Raw genomic sequence first — 16,064 nt, 5'->3', positions numbered from 1 at the left:
CCTCCCTAACCAGGATCTCGGACGTCTCAGAGGCAGAGGAAAGCTTGGAGATGGGCACAAAGTGGGCGAACTTGCTGAATCTGTCCACAATAGTCAGAATGAACGTGTTCCCATCAGAAGAGGGCAATCCAGTGACAAAGTCCAGGGCCAGATGCGACCATGGTCGCCGGGGAATAGGTAGGGGTGAAGAAGTCCAGAGCTGGCCCGATTGGCACTTTTATTCTGTGCACATACTGGGCATGCAGCAACAAACCTCCGGGTATCTTCTCCCATGGCAGGCCACCAAAATCGTCTGCGTAGTAACGCCATCGTCCGAGCCACGCCAGGGTGACAAGCCATCTTGCTGGCGTGGGATCATTGGAGGACAGCAGAATGGACAGACTCAGGCACAAACAACCGACCGGGGGGACCGTTACCGGGACCAGGCTGCATCCGAAGGGCCGCCAGAACCTCCTCCTCAATCCTCCACGTAACTGCTCCCACGACGAAGTTGTGGGCAAGAATCGTCTCGGTCTTGGCCCCACTCTCCTCCGTCTTGGAGAACATTCGGTACAAGGCGTCCACCTTGCTGTTCTTAGACCCAGGTCGGAACGTCAGGGAAAAATTAAAGCGTCCAAAAAACAAAGCCCACCTGGCCTGACGCGAGTTGAGACTTCTAGCCGATTGCACGTAAGCAAGATTCTTGTGGTCAATCCAGACAAACGGTTGCTCCGCTCCCTCCAACCAGTGGTGCCACTCCTCCAAGGCCAGTTTCATCGCGAGGAGCTCCCGGTTACCCACATCGTAATTCCTCTCCACAGACAAAAGACGATGAGAGTAGAAGGCGCAGGGATGGAGTTTACCATCAGTGGAGCTTCGCTGGGACAGGATGGCGCCAACCCCCACATCAGACGCGTCCACTTCCACGACAAACTGCCGGGCAGCGTCAGGTTGAGAGTCGGGGCGTTGGTTAATCGACTCTTCAAATCCAGAAATGCTCGGTCTGCCTCAGGATTCCAACTGAAGGTCCTGGTGCTAGAAGTCAGGGCAGGTAATGGAGCGGCCACACGGCTATAGTCACGGATAAATCTACGATAGAAATTCGCAAACCCCAGAAACCTCTGGAGCTGCAATCTCATACCGGGCTGGGCCCAATCCAGAACTGCCCTAACCTTTTCTTTGTCTATCTTAATCTCTCCCCGGGAGATGATGTACCCGAGGAAGGATGTAGTGTGGGCATGAAAGTCACACTTCTCGGCCTTCACAAACAGGCGGTTCTCCAACGATCGCTGCAGAACCTGCTTGACATGCTGGACGTGGTTGGAAGGCTCCTTAGAGAAGATCAAAATGTCATCCAGGTAAACGAACACAAACAGACCGATCATATCTCTCAAGACGTCATTAACCATGCTCTGGAACGCTGCTGGAGCATTGGTCAATCCAAACGGCATCACCAGATACTCGAAATGACCCATCGGTGTATTGAAACCAGTCAACCACTCGTCCCCCTCTCTGATCCGGACCAGATGATACGCATTGCGTAGATCTAGCTTAGTGAACACCGTAGCACCCTGTAAGGAGTTGAAAGCTGAGCTCATCAATGGCAGGGGATACTTGTTCTTGACCGTAATATCATTCAACCCCCGATAATCAATAGAAGGTCAAAGAGAGCCATCCTTCTTACTCACAAAAAATAATCCTGCCCCCAGGGGGGGGGGGGGGTGATGACGAGGGACGAATGAGACCAGCAGCTAGAGACTCCTTTATGTAGGTCTCGAAAGCTACCCGTTCAGTTCGAGAGATACTGTATAACCGTCCCTTGGGATAGGCAGCTCCAGGGAACAGGTTAATGGAACAATCATATGGTCGATGGGGATGAAGTGACGGAACCTTCTGCTTACTGAACACTTCACCCAATTCGTGATATGTTTCAGGAACCAGGGACAAATCTGGGGGGGGTAGAATAAATGACCTGACTGGGAACAGAATGGGAACAGGCCGTCTTAAGGCAGTTAGCATGACATTCAGTGCTCCAACTAGTTACCTTGCCAGTCACCCAATCGAACGTGGGATTGTGTTCTCTCAGCCAGGGGTATCCAAGAACCAGAGGAACATGGGGAGAAGGCAGAATGAAAAAGGAGAACCTCTGAATGATTCCCTGACAACAGCATCTTAACCGGTTCAGTCCTCATAGTGATACGTGCCAGACTACTGCCGTTCAGAGTGGTTGCTTCAATGGCTTCCGGTAACTTCTCCCTGGAAAGCCCCAACTGTTCCACCAAGTCGGCATCTGTAAAGCTGCCATCGGCACCTGAGTCGATAAAAGCGTTACTCGCTAAACTCTGATTCTTTTTCATGAGTGTAGCAGGAAAAAGTGGTCTAACAGGACTATTGAGAGGTTGAAACTGACTCGCTTAAAGACCTCCCAAACTTAGCGAGCCGGGCAGTTTAACGGGCGCTGGGGACAAGCAGAGATGTAATGTCCCGAGCTACCACAGTAGAGGCAGCTGTTGGTCTCACGTCTACGTTGGCGCTCCTCCTTGGTTAACCCGTGCCGCCCAACTTGCATGGGTTCAGGATCTGGAAGCAGGACCCCTCCACTAATCCCGTGAGGTGAATAATGATCGACTCGTTCCGGTCCACATCCTGACCCGAATGGTACCCGAGTAGCTGATTGATTGGACGTGCCCCATTGCTTCTCCCTCCTTCTCTCTCGGATTCTGTTATCCACCCGAATAGCTAATGCTACCAGACTGTCCAGGTCACTAGGCTCAGGATAGGAGATCAACTCATCCTTGAGTTGCTCTGACAACCCCTGGTAAAAAAACGCTTGTAGTGATTCCTCATTCCACCCACTCTCTACAGCCAATGTCCTGAATTCAATAACAAATTCTGCCACACTGCGAGCTCCTTGGCAAAGAGAGAACAAACACTTAGCTGTGTCCTTACCTCGGACAGGATGGTCAAAAAGCTTCCTCATCTCTGCCGTGAACTCCTGGTATGACACCATGCAGGTGTCCTGTCGTTCCCATATGGCTGAAGCCCACTCCAGAGCTCTTCCACGCAGCAGTTCAATAACAAAAGCTATCTTAGCCTTGTCTGTGGCGTAAGAGTGGGGCTGCAGATCAAACACTAGCCCACACTGCATAAGAAATGAACGGCATCTTCCCAAATCCCCTTCGCACTTATCTGGCGTCGGAACCTTGGGCTCACGGAAGGGAACATCTCCAGAAGCGACAGGTGAGAGGGGTGAAGTAGGTGGTGGATGATCCGCCGGCAAACTGAGCTGAGCCTGGATACTCGTCAGACTAGCAGAAAAGTTCCGAACCGAAAGCGCGATCTCCTGTAGCGCCGTGCTGTGTTGTCCCAACATTTTCCCCTGATGGGAAATGGCATGGCGAACGGAGTCCAGGTCCGCTGGGTTCATTTCTGGCCGGATCGTTCTGTCACGATTCTCTAAAGCTGAACCCAGAAGCAGACCAGGACAAGGTGAGTAAAATGAAGGTGAGTATTTATTTACAGACTCGAGGTGAAAATCGAATAATCCAGGAGACGGAGCGGCAGCGGAGGTGAGTGGATGAGAGTGAGTAGGCAGATCCAATGATGTCACTGAAACCACCGACGAGCAGGCAAGGGGGTTGAATGTTCCGGGAGGATGACTGTAGACAGAGTAAACGGGGGTGAGTAACCGGCAAAAAGTACAAAACAACAAAACTAACTCTGGTAACATGAGGCTAATACGCTGACACAACATATTGTTCATTGCTAACGATCCGGCAGGGAATGGATGTCAGGTCAGAGCTTATTAAAATGAAGAGGTGATGATCAGGACCAGGTGTGCAGATGGCTGATGAGATGCAGGTGCGGGTAATCGAGAGATCTCCCGCCTAGCTTCGTCGCCCGGCAACCAGACAGGGTGTGTTCAGAAACCTCAGGAAACAACTCCAAAACAGAAAACAGGCAGCTCAGGCAGAAAAAAGACTCAGGAAGGAGGATTCATGACACCTCTTCGTCATGGTTTGTTGTTTTTGTTTATTCGTTTATAGCATGTCTTGCATAGTTTCAGAATTAAATAAAGATGTGGAACAATACACACGCTGCGCTTTGGTCCACTCCTTCATACAACAATCGTGACAGAATCTCCCACCACCAGAGGACCAAGCAGCGTGGTCAACAGGAATGGACCTGGGAGGAAATATTGGACGGGAAAGGACCCTGGAGGCAGGAAGGGGAGTATCGCCGTCCGAAGGAGGACATAGAGGCAGCGAGAGCAAAACGGTGATGATACGAGGCCTCCAGTTTCAAGCATCTGGCCTTCAGTGCGCCTCCCCAGTCTGGTACGTCCTGTGTCTCCTCCATGCACTCGCTTTAAGGAGCGTGTGACCAGACATGCACTGTGTTATGCAGTACTGCGCACCGAATCTCCAGTGCATCCTGTGCCAGTGCCCCGCATTTGCCGGGCTAAAGTGAGCATTCAGCCAGGATGGGTTTTGCCAGCCCTACGCTCCAGACCTCCTGCGTGCCTCCACGGTCCAGTATATCCTGTACCTCCTCCTCGCACTCGCCCTGAAGTGCGTGCCACCAGTCTGGTGCCACCTGTCCCGGCTCCATGCACTAGGCCTCCAGTGAGTCTCTCCAGTCCGGTGTGTCCTGTTCCTGCTCCTCGCACTCACCCTGAGGTGCGTGTTACCAGTCTGGCGCCACCTGTGCCAGCCCCACGCATCAGGCCTCCAGTGCGCCTGCCTAGTCCGGTGTGTCCTGTTCCTGCTCTCCACACTCGTGTTACCAGTCTGGCGCCACCTGTGCCAGCCCCACGCATCAGGCCTCCAGTGCGCATTCCCAGTCCGGAGCTTCCGGCGACAGTTCCCAGTCCGGAGCTTCCGGCGACAGTTCCCAGTCCGGAGCTTCCGGCGACAGTTCCCAGTCCGGAGCTTCCGGTGACAGTTCCCAGTCCGGAGCTTCCGGCGACGGCCTACAGCCCGGTGCCTCCTGAGATGGTCGGCAGTCCGGAACCTCCAGCGACGATGGTGGATTCGCAGGATGAGAGGGTTCGTCGTCCCGCACCAGAACCGCCTCCAATGTAAGAGGATCCACGTGATGAGAAGGTTCTTCGTCCTGCACAAGAGCCGCATCCTATGCTGGCGGATCCACAGGAGGAGAGGGTTCTTCATCCTGCACCAGAGCCGCCACCAACACTAGACACCCTCCCTAACCCTCCCTTTTTTTGTTTCAGGTTTTGCGTTCGGAGTCCGCACCTTTGGGGGGGGTACTGTCACGTCCTGACCATAGAAAGCTTTTATTTTCTATGGTAGAGTAGATCAGGGCGTGACAGGGGGTTTTGTCTAGTATATTTATTTCTATGTTGGTTCTAGTTTTTTTTCTGTGTTGGGGTTTTTGTATGATTCCCAATTAGAGGCAGCTGGTTATCGTTGTCTCTAATTGGGGATCATATTTTGTGGGAGATTATTTTGAGTTAGTGTATGTTGCACCTCTTCATCACGGTTTGTTTTTGTTTATTAGTTTATTGTATGTCTTGCATAGTTAAATAAAGATGTGGAATGATACACACTCTGCGCTTTGGTCCGCTTCTTCATACGACAATCGTGACACTATTGGAGGGATGTGACAACATTCTTCCACAAGAAAGTCCATTTGGTGTTTTGTTGATGGTGGTGGAAAGCACTCTCAGGCTCCGCTCCAGAATTTCCCAAAAGTGTTCTATTGGGTGACACACACACACACACACACATGCATACACACACACTATAAACCCCCATATGCTTATTTGAGACCCTTCTTCCAAAGTCACTGATATCTTTTCTTTTAGCCATGGTAGCCAAAATAATGGGCAAATGGGCATTTTTATGCGTGATGGGATGTTATTTGCTAAATAAACACCTATGTGGAAGCACCTGCTTTCAATATACGTTGTATCCTTCATTTACTCAAGTGTTTCCTTTATTCCGGCATTTACCCTTACGTATGCTATCTAGAAGATTTGTGTTGACATATTCTGCCCTATAGTGTTATTTTCATAAAGATTTCTGACTTTGGGTCAAATCTTAACTTCACCTAGTCATGCATTGTTGATGTCCATGTACAATTTCCCTGAAAACCAGAGACGTACTGATCTAAAAATAGGTTTTGGGCCTTTGTATGTTGCTTTCCTTTTCCATGTCATCTACAGTGTGAGTCTGCATTTCTTTCCTCCCTGTAGAATACCTTCCTGTAGAATACTGTTCCTGTAGAATTCCTCCCTGTAGAATTCCTCCCTGTAGAATACCTCCCTGTAGAATACTGGTCCTCCCTGTAGAGTACCTCCCTGTAGAATACTGGTCCTCCCTGTAGAATACCTCCCTGTAGAATACTGGTCCTCCCTGTAAAATACCTCCCTGTAGAATACTGGTCCTCCCTGTAGAATACTGTTCCTCCCTGTAGAATACCTCCCTGTAGAATACTGGTCCTCCCTGTAGAATACATCCCTGTAGAGTACCTCCCTGTAGAATACTGTTCCTCCCTGTAGGGTACTTCCCTGTAGAGTACCTCCCTGTAGAATACTGTTCCTCCCTGTAGGGTACTTCCCTGTAGAATACCTCCCTGTAGAATACTGGTCCTCCCTGTAGAATACTTCCCTGTAGAATACTGGTCCTCCCTGTAGAGTACCTTCCTGTAGAATACTGTTCCTCCCTGTAGAGTACCTCCCTGTAGAGTACCTCCCTGTAGAATACTGTTCCTCCCTGTAGGGTACTTCCCTGTAGAATACCTCCCTGTAGAATACTCGTCCTCCCTGTAGAATACTTCCCTGTAGAATACTGGTCCTCCCTGTAGAGTACCTTCCTGTAGAATACTGTTCCTCCCTGTAGAGTACCTCCCTGTAGAGTACCTCCCTGTAGAATACTGGTCCTCCCTGTAGAATACCTCCTTGTAGAATACTGGTCCTCCCTGTAGAATACCTCCCTGTAGAATACTGGTCCTCCCTGTAGAATACTGGTCCTCCCTGTCGAATACCTCCCTGTAGAATACTGGTCCTCCCTGTAGAATACCTTCCTGTAGAATACTGGTCCTCCCTGTAGAATACCTCCCTGTAGAATATGGTCCTCCCTGTAGAATACCTCCCTGTAGAATATGGTCCTCCCTGTAGAATACTTCCCTGTAGAATACTGTTCCTCCCTGTAGAGTACTTCCCTGCTTAGTACCTCCCTGTAGAATACTGTTCCTCCCTGTTGAATACCTCCCTGTAGAATAGGTTCCTGTAGAATACCTCCCTGTGGTATATATAGGGATATTGTATATCTTGGTAGCTTGTGTATCAACATCTTAGCTAGTTTCTATGTTAATTAAGCTTGGAATTGTGCTGTGTGCATTTTCTCCCAGACAGGCAGTGTAGCTGTGAAAAGCTGATGACAGTGAGTCTAGGTCGAGAGACACAATACAGCTGGATCTACCCAGACTTGCTTCTCATTGTGGCTCACTTCTGTTCACTGTCCTCTGATAATACCACCCATCCCTCACTTCTAATGTCACCTCAGCGCTCTCTTCCTGTCTCCCTGTTTTGCTCCTCTACCTTTCTCTCTTTCTTTTCAAATGTGCACATTTCTCTCACTCTCTCTCCTCCTCTTTTGCTCTGTGTCGTTCTATCTCTCCATCTCCACCTCCCCCTGTCTCTCCCTCTCTCCACCCTGTCTTTCACCTTCCCCTACTTTCTCTCTCTCTTTCTCTCTCTGTTGCTCTCTTTCTTTGCAAAAACAACAAATTTCTCGCTGGTTGTCCCCGTGGCGGTGGTTGTCCCCGTGGCGGTGGTTGTCCCCGTGGCGGTTTTCCCCATGGCGGTGGTTGTCCCCATGGCGGTGGTTTTCCCCGTGGCGGTGGTTTTCCCCGTGGCGCTGGTTGTCCCCGTGGCGCTGGTTGTCCCCGTGGCGCTGGTTGTCCCCGTGGCGGTGGTTGTCAGTGAGCAGCAGTGTTCCGACAGGGATTAACCCAGCTCCTCCAATTACCCAGAGAAATCCTGATCGGAAAATATTTCTCATTACTGACGCCTTAGTCCCCTGTTTCTGCTGTGAGCCTAGCTGGAGAGGATCTCCTAAGAAGAGGGGTGGGAGAGAGGTAAGAAGAGAGAGAGAGGCAGAGAGAGAGAAAAGGAGAGTGAGAAGAAAAGAGCGAGGGGGAGAGAGAGATAGGAAAGAGAGCAAATGAGAAAGTGGAAGGTGGGGAGTCACACAATGGCCCCGGGGAGTGTGTGGGCAGGAGCGGGAGGAGAGAAAATGTGTGTTTGTCAGAAAGTTAGGTGAACACTGCCCAGAGCTCCCTGGGGTAAGCTTAAGGGGATGTTGTAGAGTAGTGGTGTTTTACTGCAGTTATTAACCTGTCCTCCCCAGGCCTGCTCACTGACACTCTGGCACACAGAAACCGGACTGGCATACTGCATTACAACTATTACAATCTACTGTGCGGATTTGTACTGCAGTTGACCCATTCCATTTCCCTCCACTTGTATATAGACGAAGACTGTATTCTTGTGCATGGGTTTGTTTGGATGTGTATGGGTGTGCAGGGGTGTGCATGGGTTTGTTTCTGTGTGTATGGGTATGTATGGGTGTGTATGGGTATGTATGGGTGTGCATGGGTTTGTTTCGGTGTGTATGGGTTTGTTTCAGTGTGTATGGGTGTGTATGGGTGTGTTTGGATGTGTATGGGTGTGCAGGGGTGTGCATGGGTTTGTTTCTGTGTGTATGGGTGTGTATGGGTTTGTTTCGGTGTGTATGGGTGTGTATGGGTTTGTCTGGATGTGTTTGGGTTTGTATGGGTGTGTACGGGTGCGTATGGGTGTGCAGGGGTCTGCAGGGGTGTGCATGGGTTTGTTTCGGTGTGCATGGGTGTGCATGGGTGTGTATGGGTGTGCATGGGTGTGTATGGGTGTGTATGGGTGTGCATGGGTTTGTTTCAGTGTGTATGGGTGTGTATGCGTATGGGTATGTATGGTGTCTAGGGTTTGTGTAGCTGTGTATGGGTGTGTATCGGTGTCTAAGGGTTTGTGTATGATACCAGACACGCGTTGATATGTGTATACGTATGTTTCTGACAAGATATTAAAACAACGTGTGTGTGTGTGTGTGTGTGTGTGTGTGTGTGTGTGTGTGTGTGTGTGTGTGTGTGTGTGTGTGTGTGTGTGTGTGTGTGTGTTAGGTATGCGTATCCTGGTGACCCTGCTCCTAGACACCCTGCCCATGCTGGGGAACGTCCTGCTGCTCTGTTTCTTCGTCTTCTTCATCTTCGGCATCGTGGGTGTTCAGCTGTGGGCGGGGCTACTGAGGAACCGCTGCTTCCTGCCCGAGAACTTCTCACTGTGAGTAACTGTGTGTGTGTGTAAGTGAACCTCTCCATCAGAGTGTTCAGACTGCGGTTGAGAAATAGAGTTGGAGGGTAGGATAGGGGTGAGGCCAACGGTAGCGGAGCATCGGCTCTTGGACCAACAGTCTCCAAGACAGCTTCTGCCACCAAAATATAAGACTGCTAAATAGTTAATTAATTGGTTACCCGGACTATCTGCACTGACTCTATGAACATTCACAAGACTATACACTGAGTCTACAGGACATTAGGAACACCTGCTCTTTCCATGACATAGACTGACCAGGTGAAAGATATGATCCGTTATTGATGTACATATCTACCACAAATACCTTATTATAATCTATCCTGATGCCTAGTCACTTGACCCTTCCTTTATGTTCATATCTACTTCAAATACCTTATTATAATCTATCCTGATGCTTAGTCACTTTACCATTACTTTATGTTCATATCTACTTCAAATACCGTTACTTGACCCTGCCTTCATGTACATATCTACCTCAAATACCTTGTACCTCTACACACTGATCTGGTACTGGTACTCCCTGTATATAACTCCACATTGATCTGGTACTTCCTGTGTATAGCTCCACATTGATCTGGTACTGGTACTTCCTGTATATAGCTTCACATTGATCTGGTACTGGTACTCCCTGTATATAACTCCACATTGATCTGGTACTGGTACTCCCTGTATATAGCTCCACATTGATCTGGTACTGGTACTCCCTGTATATAGCTCCACATTGATCTGGTACTGGTACTCCCTGTATATAGCTCCACATTGATCTGGTACTGGTACTCCCTGTATATAACTCCACATTGATCTGCTACTGGTACTCCCTGTAAATAACTCCACATTGATCTAGTACTTCCTGTATATAGCTCCACGTTGATCTGGTACTGATACTCCCTGTGTATAGCTCCACATTGATCTGGTACTGGTACTCCCTGTATATAACTCCGCATTGATCTGGTACTGGTACTCCCTGTATATAGCTCCACATTGATCTGGTACTGGTACTCCCTGTATATAGCTCCACATTGATCTGGTACTGGTACTCCCTGTATATAACTCCACATTGATCTGGTACTGGTACTCCCTGTATATAGCTCCACATTGATCTGGTACTGGTACTCCCTGTATATAACTCCACATTGATCTGGTACTGGTACTTAGTGTATATAGTTCCACATTGATCTGGTACTGGTACTCCCTGTATATACCTCCACATTGATCTGGTACTGGTACTCAGTGTATATAGCTCCACATTGATCTGGTACTGGTACTCCCTGTATATAACTCCATTCTTGTGTATTTTATTCCTCTTGTGTTTTGTTGGCAAGGGCTCGTAAGAAAGCATTTCACAGTTAAATCTACACCCATTGTATTCAGCACATTTGACATATAAAATTGTAAAATATTTAATTATGAAACACCATTTTAGGGGTGCGGAGGTTTTGGGTGAGGAGAGGAGGTGTGAGGAGAGGAGTCATGGGGAGAGGAGGCATGAGGATAGTGGGGCCAGAGGGGTTGGGGTTAAGAAAAGGATAGATATAATGGGTTTGGTTAGATGCTAATGAGGTCTGAGGGATATATAATGATGTTGGTTTGAGGCTAATGTGGTCTGAGGTAGATATAATATGTTTGGTTAGATGATAATGAGGTCTGAGGTATATATAATGATGTTGGTTAGAGGCTAATGTGATCTGAGGTAGATATAATGGGTTTGGTTAGACGCTAATGAGGTCTGAGGTATATATATATAATGGGGTTGGTTAGATGCTAATGTGGTCTGAGGTAGATATAATCGGTTTGGTTAGATGCTAATGAGGTCTGAGGCCAATTAGGTGAGTTTATTTTCTACAGTAAATGAGCCACTGTTACTTAACCTGTGGGTGGGCTGTTGATGAGGAATGCTTGGTTTCAAAAATGTGGGATGTTGATAGGGAAAGTTTTGATTCCAGAACATGGGATGTTGCTAGGGAAAGTTTGGTTTCAAGAATTAAGGATTTTTTTTTAGGGAACGTTTGGTTTAAAAAATGTGAGATGTTGATAGGGAAAGTTTGGTATCCAGAAGGGGGGATGTTGATTGGGAAAGTTTTGATTCCAGAAGGTGGGATGTTGATTGGGAAAGTTTTGATTCCAGAAGGTGGGATGTTGATTGGGAAAGTTTTGATTCCAGAAGGTGGGATGTTGATTGGGAAAGTTTTGATTCCAGAAGGTGGGATGTTGATTGGGAAAGTTTTGATTCCAGAAGGTGGGATGTTGATTGGGAAAGTTTGTTTTCCAGAAGGTGGGATGTTGAAAGGGAAAATTTGTTTTCCAGAAGGTGGGATGTTGAAAGGGAAAGTCGGTTTTCCAGAAGGTGGGATGTTGATTGGGATAGTCGGTTTTCCAGAAGGTGGGATGTTGATTGGGATAGTCGGTTTTCCAGAAGGTGGGATGTTGATTGGGATAGTCGGTTTTCCAGAAGGTGGGATGTTGATTGGGATAGTCGGTTTTCCAGAAGGTGGGATGTTGATTGGGATAGTCGGTTTTCCAGAAGGTGGGATGTTGATTGGGATAGTCGGTTTTCCAGAAGGTGGGATGTTGATTGGGATAGTCGGTTTTCCAGAAGGTGGGATGTTGATTGGGAAAGTTTGTTTTCCAGAAGGTGGGATGTTGATTGGGAAAGTTTGACATATAGTACAGTCAGTCATACTGGCCATCATCCTGTATTATAAATAGTAACAGGAGGATATAGAGCCTCATCACAGTGATACATGGGAAGGAGAGGACTACAAGTGAGATTAGAGAAAGGCCTTTACAGCCCCTACGTTTATAGACCACAGAGGGCCCTTTGAGAAATACATGTTGTATGACATCTCCACTATGGTTGTACTCATATGATTTACGACATTTTCTCGTAAGGAACTAAATGTTTTTCTACATTATGGCTTTGTGAGGCCGTTTCTTTCTAATCTATTTTGACAAAAGTGGTAAATTCCATCATTTTGGATTTCATAATAGTAGATAAATCCATAGAAACAGATTACAACAGTGAGGAAATGTAATGGAAAGATATCTTTAATTATTATAACTTTAACTATCCCAGTTTAGCTGATGAATTATTCAGATAACTGCACACCACTAAAGTCCATGGTGGATACAACGATTAAATCCCCTCCAAGACAGATTGACTCGCCAGTAGAGACTGTTGCGTTACGCAATCCTAAAGTGTGAAATAGCTTAAATAGTTTAAATAAATATGTGTGTTAGCAAAGGCATATATACCAGCAGGACTAGAAGGAGGATTTGGCCACTTAAAGACACTTGTGTCGCTAATGCAGCGAAATACAGACAGGCAGGCAGGCAGGCAGGCAGGCAGGCAGGCAGGCAGGCAGGCAGGCATACAGACAGACAGACAGACAGACAGACAGACAGACAGACAGACAGACAGACAGACAGACAGACAGACAGACAGACAGACAGACAGACAGACAGACAGACTCACACGCACACATACACACACGCACACACACGCACATGCACATACACGCACACACGCACACATGCACACATGCACACACACGCACACACACACACATACACACATGCACACATACACACATACGCACACATACACACACGCACACGCACACATACTTACACATGCACACACACGCACACGCACACATACACATGCACACGCACACATACGCACACGCATACGCACACACGCACACATGCACACATACACACATACACACCATGCACACATACGCACACATACACACATGCACACATACACACATACGCACACGCACACACACATACGCACACATACACACACACACACGCACACGCACACATACTTACACACGCACACATACAGACATACACACACATGCACACATACACACACACATACACACAGAGACACACACACAGGAAACACAATACACACATACACAGAGGGAACAGTGACTGAAACCGTATAATCTAGAACAGGGTAATCATATTCCAGGATTATACATCATGTGTATGACTGTGATACACTACCGTTCAAAAGTTTGGGGTCACTTAGAAATGTCCATGTTTTCCATGAAAACATACATGAAATGAGTTGCAAAACGAATAGGAAATATAGTCAAGACGTTGACAAGATTATAAGTAATGATTTTTTTATTTAAATAATAATTGTGTCCTTCAAACTTTGCTTTTGTCAAAGAATTCTCATTTTGCAGCAATTACAGCCTTGCAGACCTTTGGCATTCTAGTTGTCAATTTGTTGAGGTAATCTGAAGAGATTTCACCCCATGCTTCCTGAAGCACCTCCCACAAGTTGGATTGGCTTGATGGGCACTTCTTACGTACCATACGGTCAAGCTGCTCCCACAACAGCTCAATAGGGTTGAAATCCGGTGACTGTGCTGGCCACTCCATTATAGACAGAATACCAGCTGACTGCTTCTTCCCTAAATAGTTATTGTATAGTTTGGAGCTGTGCTTAGGGTCATTGTCCTGTTGTAGGAGGAAATTGGCTCCAATTAAGCGCCGTCCACAGGGTATGGCAGGGCATTGCAAAATGGAGTGATAACCTTCCATCTTCAAGATCCCTTTTACCCTGTACAAATCTCCCACTTTACCACCACCAATGCGTGGCGTCAAGCACTCCTCCAGCATCTTCATTTTTTCTGGGTCTCACGAATGTTGTTCTTTGTGATCCGAACACCTCAAACTCAGATTTGTCTGTCCGTAGCACTTTTCCAATCTTCCTCTGTCCAGTGTCTGTGTTCTTTTGCCCATCTTAATCTTTTCTTTTTATCGGCCAATCTGAGATATGGCTTTTCTTGGCAACTCTGCCTAGAATGGCAACATCCCGGAGTCGCCTCTTCACTGGTTATCTGATAGGGAACAGACCAGTAGTGTCGGGAGGTGGGTGAGATTGTTGGCTTCTACTTGGCAGGTCAGGAGGAGTCATTTTACCTTGAAGACTTTGACAAGGCTGTACATCTGATGTGCATAAAGGCCCCAAAACATCCTACATTCATTGTCTACTTTCCTTTTCTTTGAAATCTTTAAAAAAGTAATTTATGCGCAATTTCTAGCTAGCTACTATTTGTAACTGTGACGTGTGTGTCAGCCTGTCAGTCACTGGCTGTCCTCGTGCAGTTGTTATTTATCTTCAAAATGAATGTCCCACAAGTGGTGGGAGTTAAATCATTACACACAGGCAAGTATTCATTGGGCTATTAATTTGAATAAGAAATACGTTTTTCCAAACTTTACTATCGCAAATTCTTTATGTGATCTGAGCATGGTTCCGCGGGCCATATTGATTCAGGTCGCGGGCCGCGTACGGCCCCCAGGCTGGCCTTTACCCAGGTGTGATCTAGATGGTTGATACTACAACGACCACATCTCTTCTTCCCTCTCTCCTGACCCTTCATCTGCTCTATTCCTATAGCTACTAGAACCTACTATAACAATACACTAACTATACTGTCTCTCTCCTGACCCTTCATCTGCTCTATTCCTATAGCTACTAGAACCTACTATAACAATACACTAACTATACTGTCGTTGCCTCTCTCCTGACCCTTCATCTGCTCTATTCCTATAGCTACTAGAACCTACTATAACAATACACTAACTATACTGTCGTTGCCTCTCTCCTGACCCTTCATCTGCTCTATTCCTATAGCTACTAGAACCCTACTATAACAGTACACTAACTATACTGTCGTTGCCTCTCTCCTGCAGCCCTCTGTCCATCAAACTAGAGACCTACTACCACACAGAGAAGGACGATGAGAGTCCCTTCATCTGCTCCATGCCCAGGGAGAACGGCATGCGTCTGTGTTCCTCTGTGCCCACCCTGTATGAGGAGGGAGGTCTCCAGTGCCAGGTGAACATGAAGTCCTACAACAGCACAGACAACACCACCTGTATCAACTGGTACCAGTACTACAGTAACTGCTCCGCGGGACACGTGAACCCCTTCAAAGGGGCCATCAACTTTGATAACATCTGCTACGCCTGGATCGCCATCTTTCAGGTGAGGGAATGGCATGGGCGTGTGTAAATATAGATTTGCACGCACATGTATATGTAGTGTATGTCATGGTATGCACAGAACCACACATGCACTCCACAAAGCAGAGTCAATTGTGTTGACCCGTTAAAAACGAAGGCGTTTAAAGGTCCAGGTTGGCAATACTTCAGAAAGGTCTCAGGAAGTTGGTACTTTAGTATTTGGCACCGGGGTTAGAGAAAGCTGATCTTTGGAAAAAAAATCTACTTTACACTGTACATCTTCTTTAGATGTACCCTTTGAAGCTTCGTCGTAAAAGTGTTTTTATCTCTGTCTTCGTTTTTTTTTTTTAAGTACGCTGAAACAGTTGACCACTTGACTGATCCCACTTTCATATAACTGTTGTCCTGCCTAGTGTTAGGGTGTATTTTTTTATACCTTCATTTAACTACACAAGTCAGTTAAGAACAAATTCTTATTTACAATGACAGCCTAGGAACAGTGGGTTAACTGCCTTGTTCAGGGGCAGAACAACAGATTTTTACCCTGTCAGCTCAAGGACTTGATCTAGCAACCTTTCAGTTACAGGCCCAACTCTCTAACCACCCAACTCTCTAACCACCCAACTCTCTAACCACAGACAGTGATAGAGAGGGCAATTGGTTGTCCTGCTGCTGTGTCTAAGGAATAGGGTTCGGTAGATTAAGAGAGAAG

The 16,064-nt window shown here is 47.2% G+C and overlaps 1 protein-coding gene across 1 annotated transcript in view; it reads left to right on the top strand.

Annotated features, from left to right (window-relative positions):
* Window positions 1–16,064, top strand: part of LOC115163176 (voltage-dependent T-type calcium channel subunit alpha-1G-like) — a 214,295-nt gene that overhangs the window by 71,134 nt on the left and 127,097 nt on the right. The window contains exons 4-5 of the mRNA XM_029714847.1: window positions 9,163–9,322; window positions 15,080–15,374. Coding sequence (XP_029570707.1) covers window positions 9,163–9,322; window positions 15,080–15,374 — 455 coding nt within the window. The remainder of the gene's footprint in view (window positions 1–9,162; window positions 9,323–15,079; window positions 15,375–16,064) is intronic.

Source organism: Salmo trutta, chromosome 2, assembly GCF_901001165.1.
Source record: "Salmo trutta chromosome 2, fSalTru1.1, whole genome shotgun sequence".
NCBI lineage: Eukaryota > Metazoa > Chordata > Actinopteri > Salmoniformes > Salmonidae > Salmo > Salmo trutta.
The sequence above is the reverse complement of the archived record's forward strand: the minus strand, read 5'-3'. Positions and strand labels throughout refer to the sequence as shown.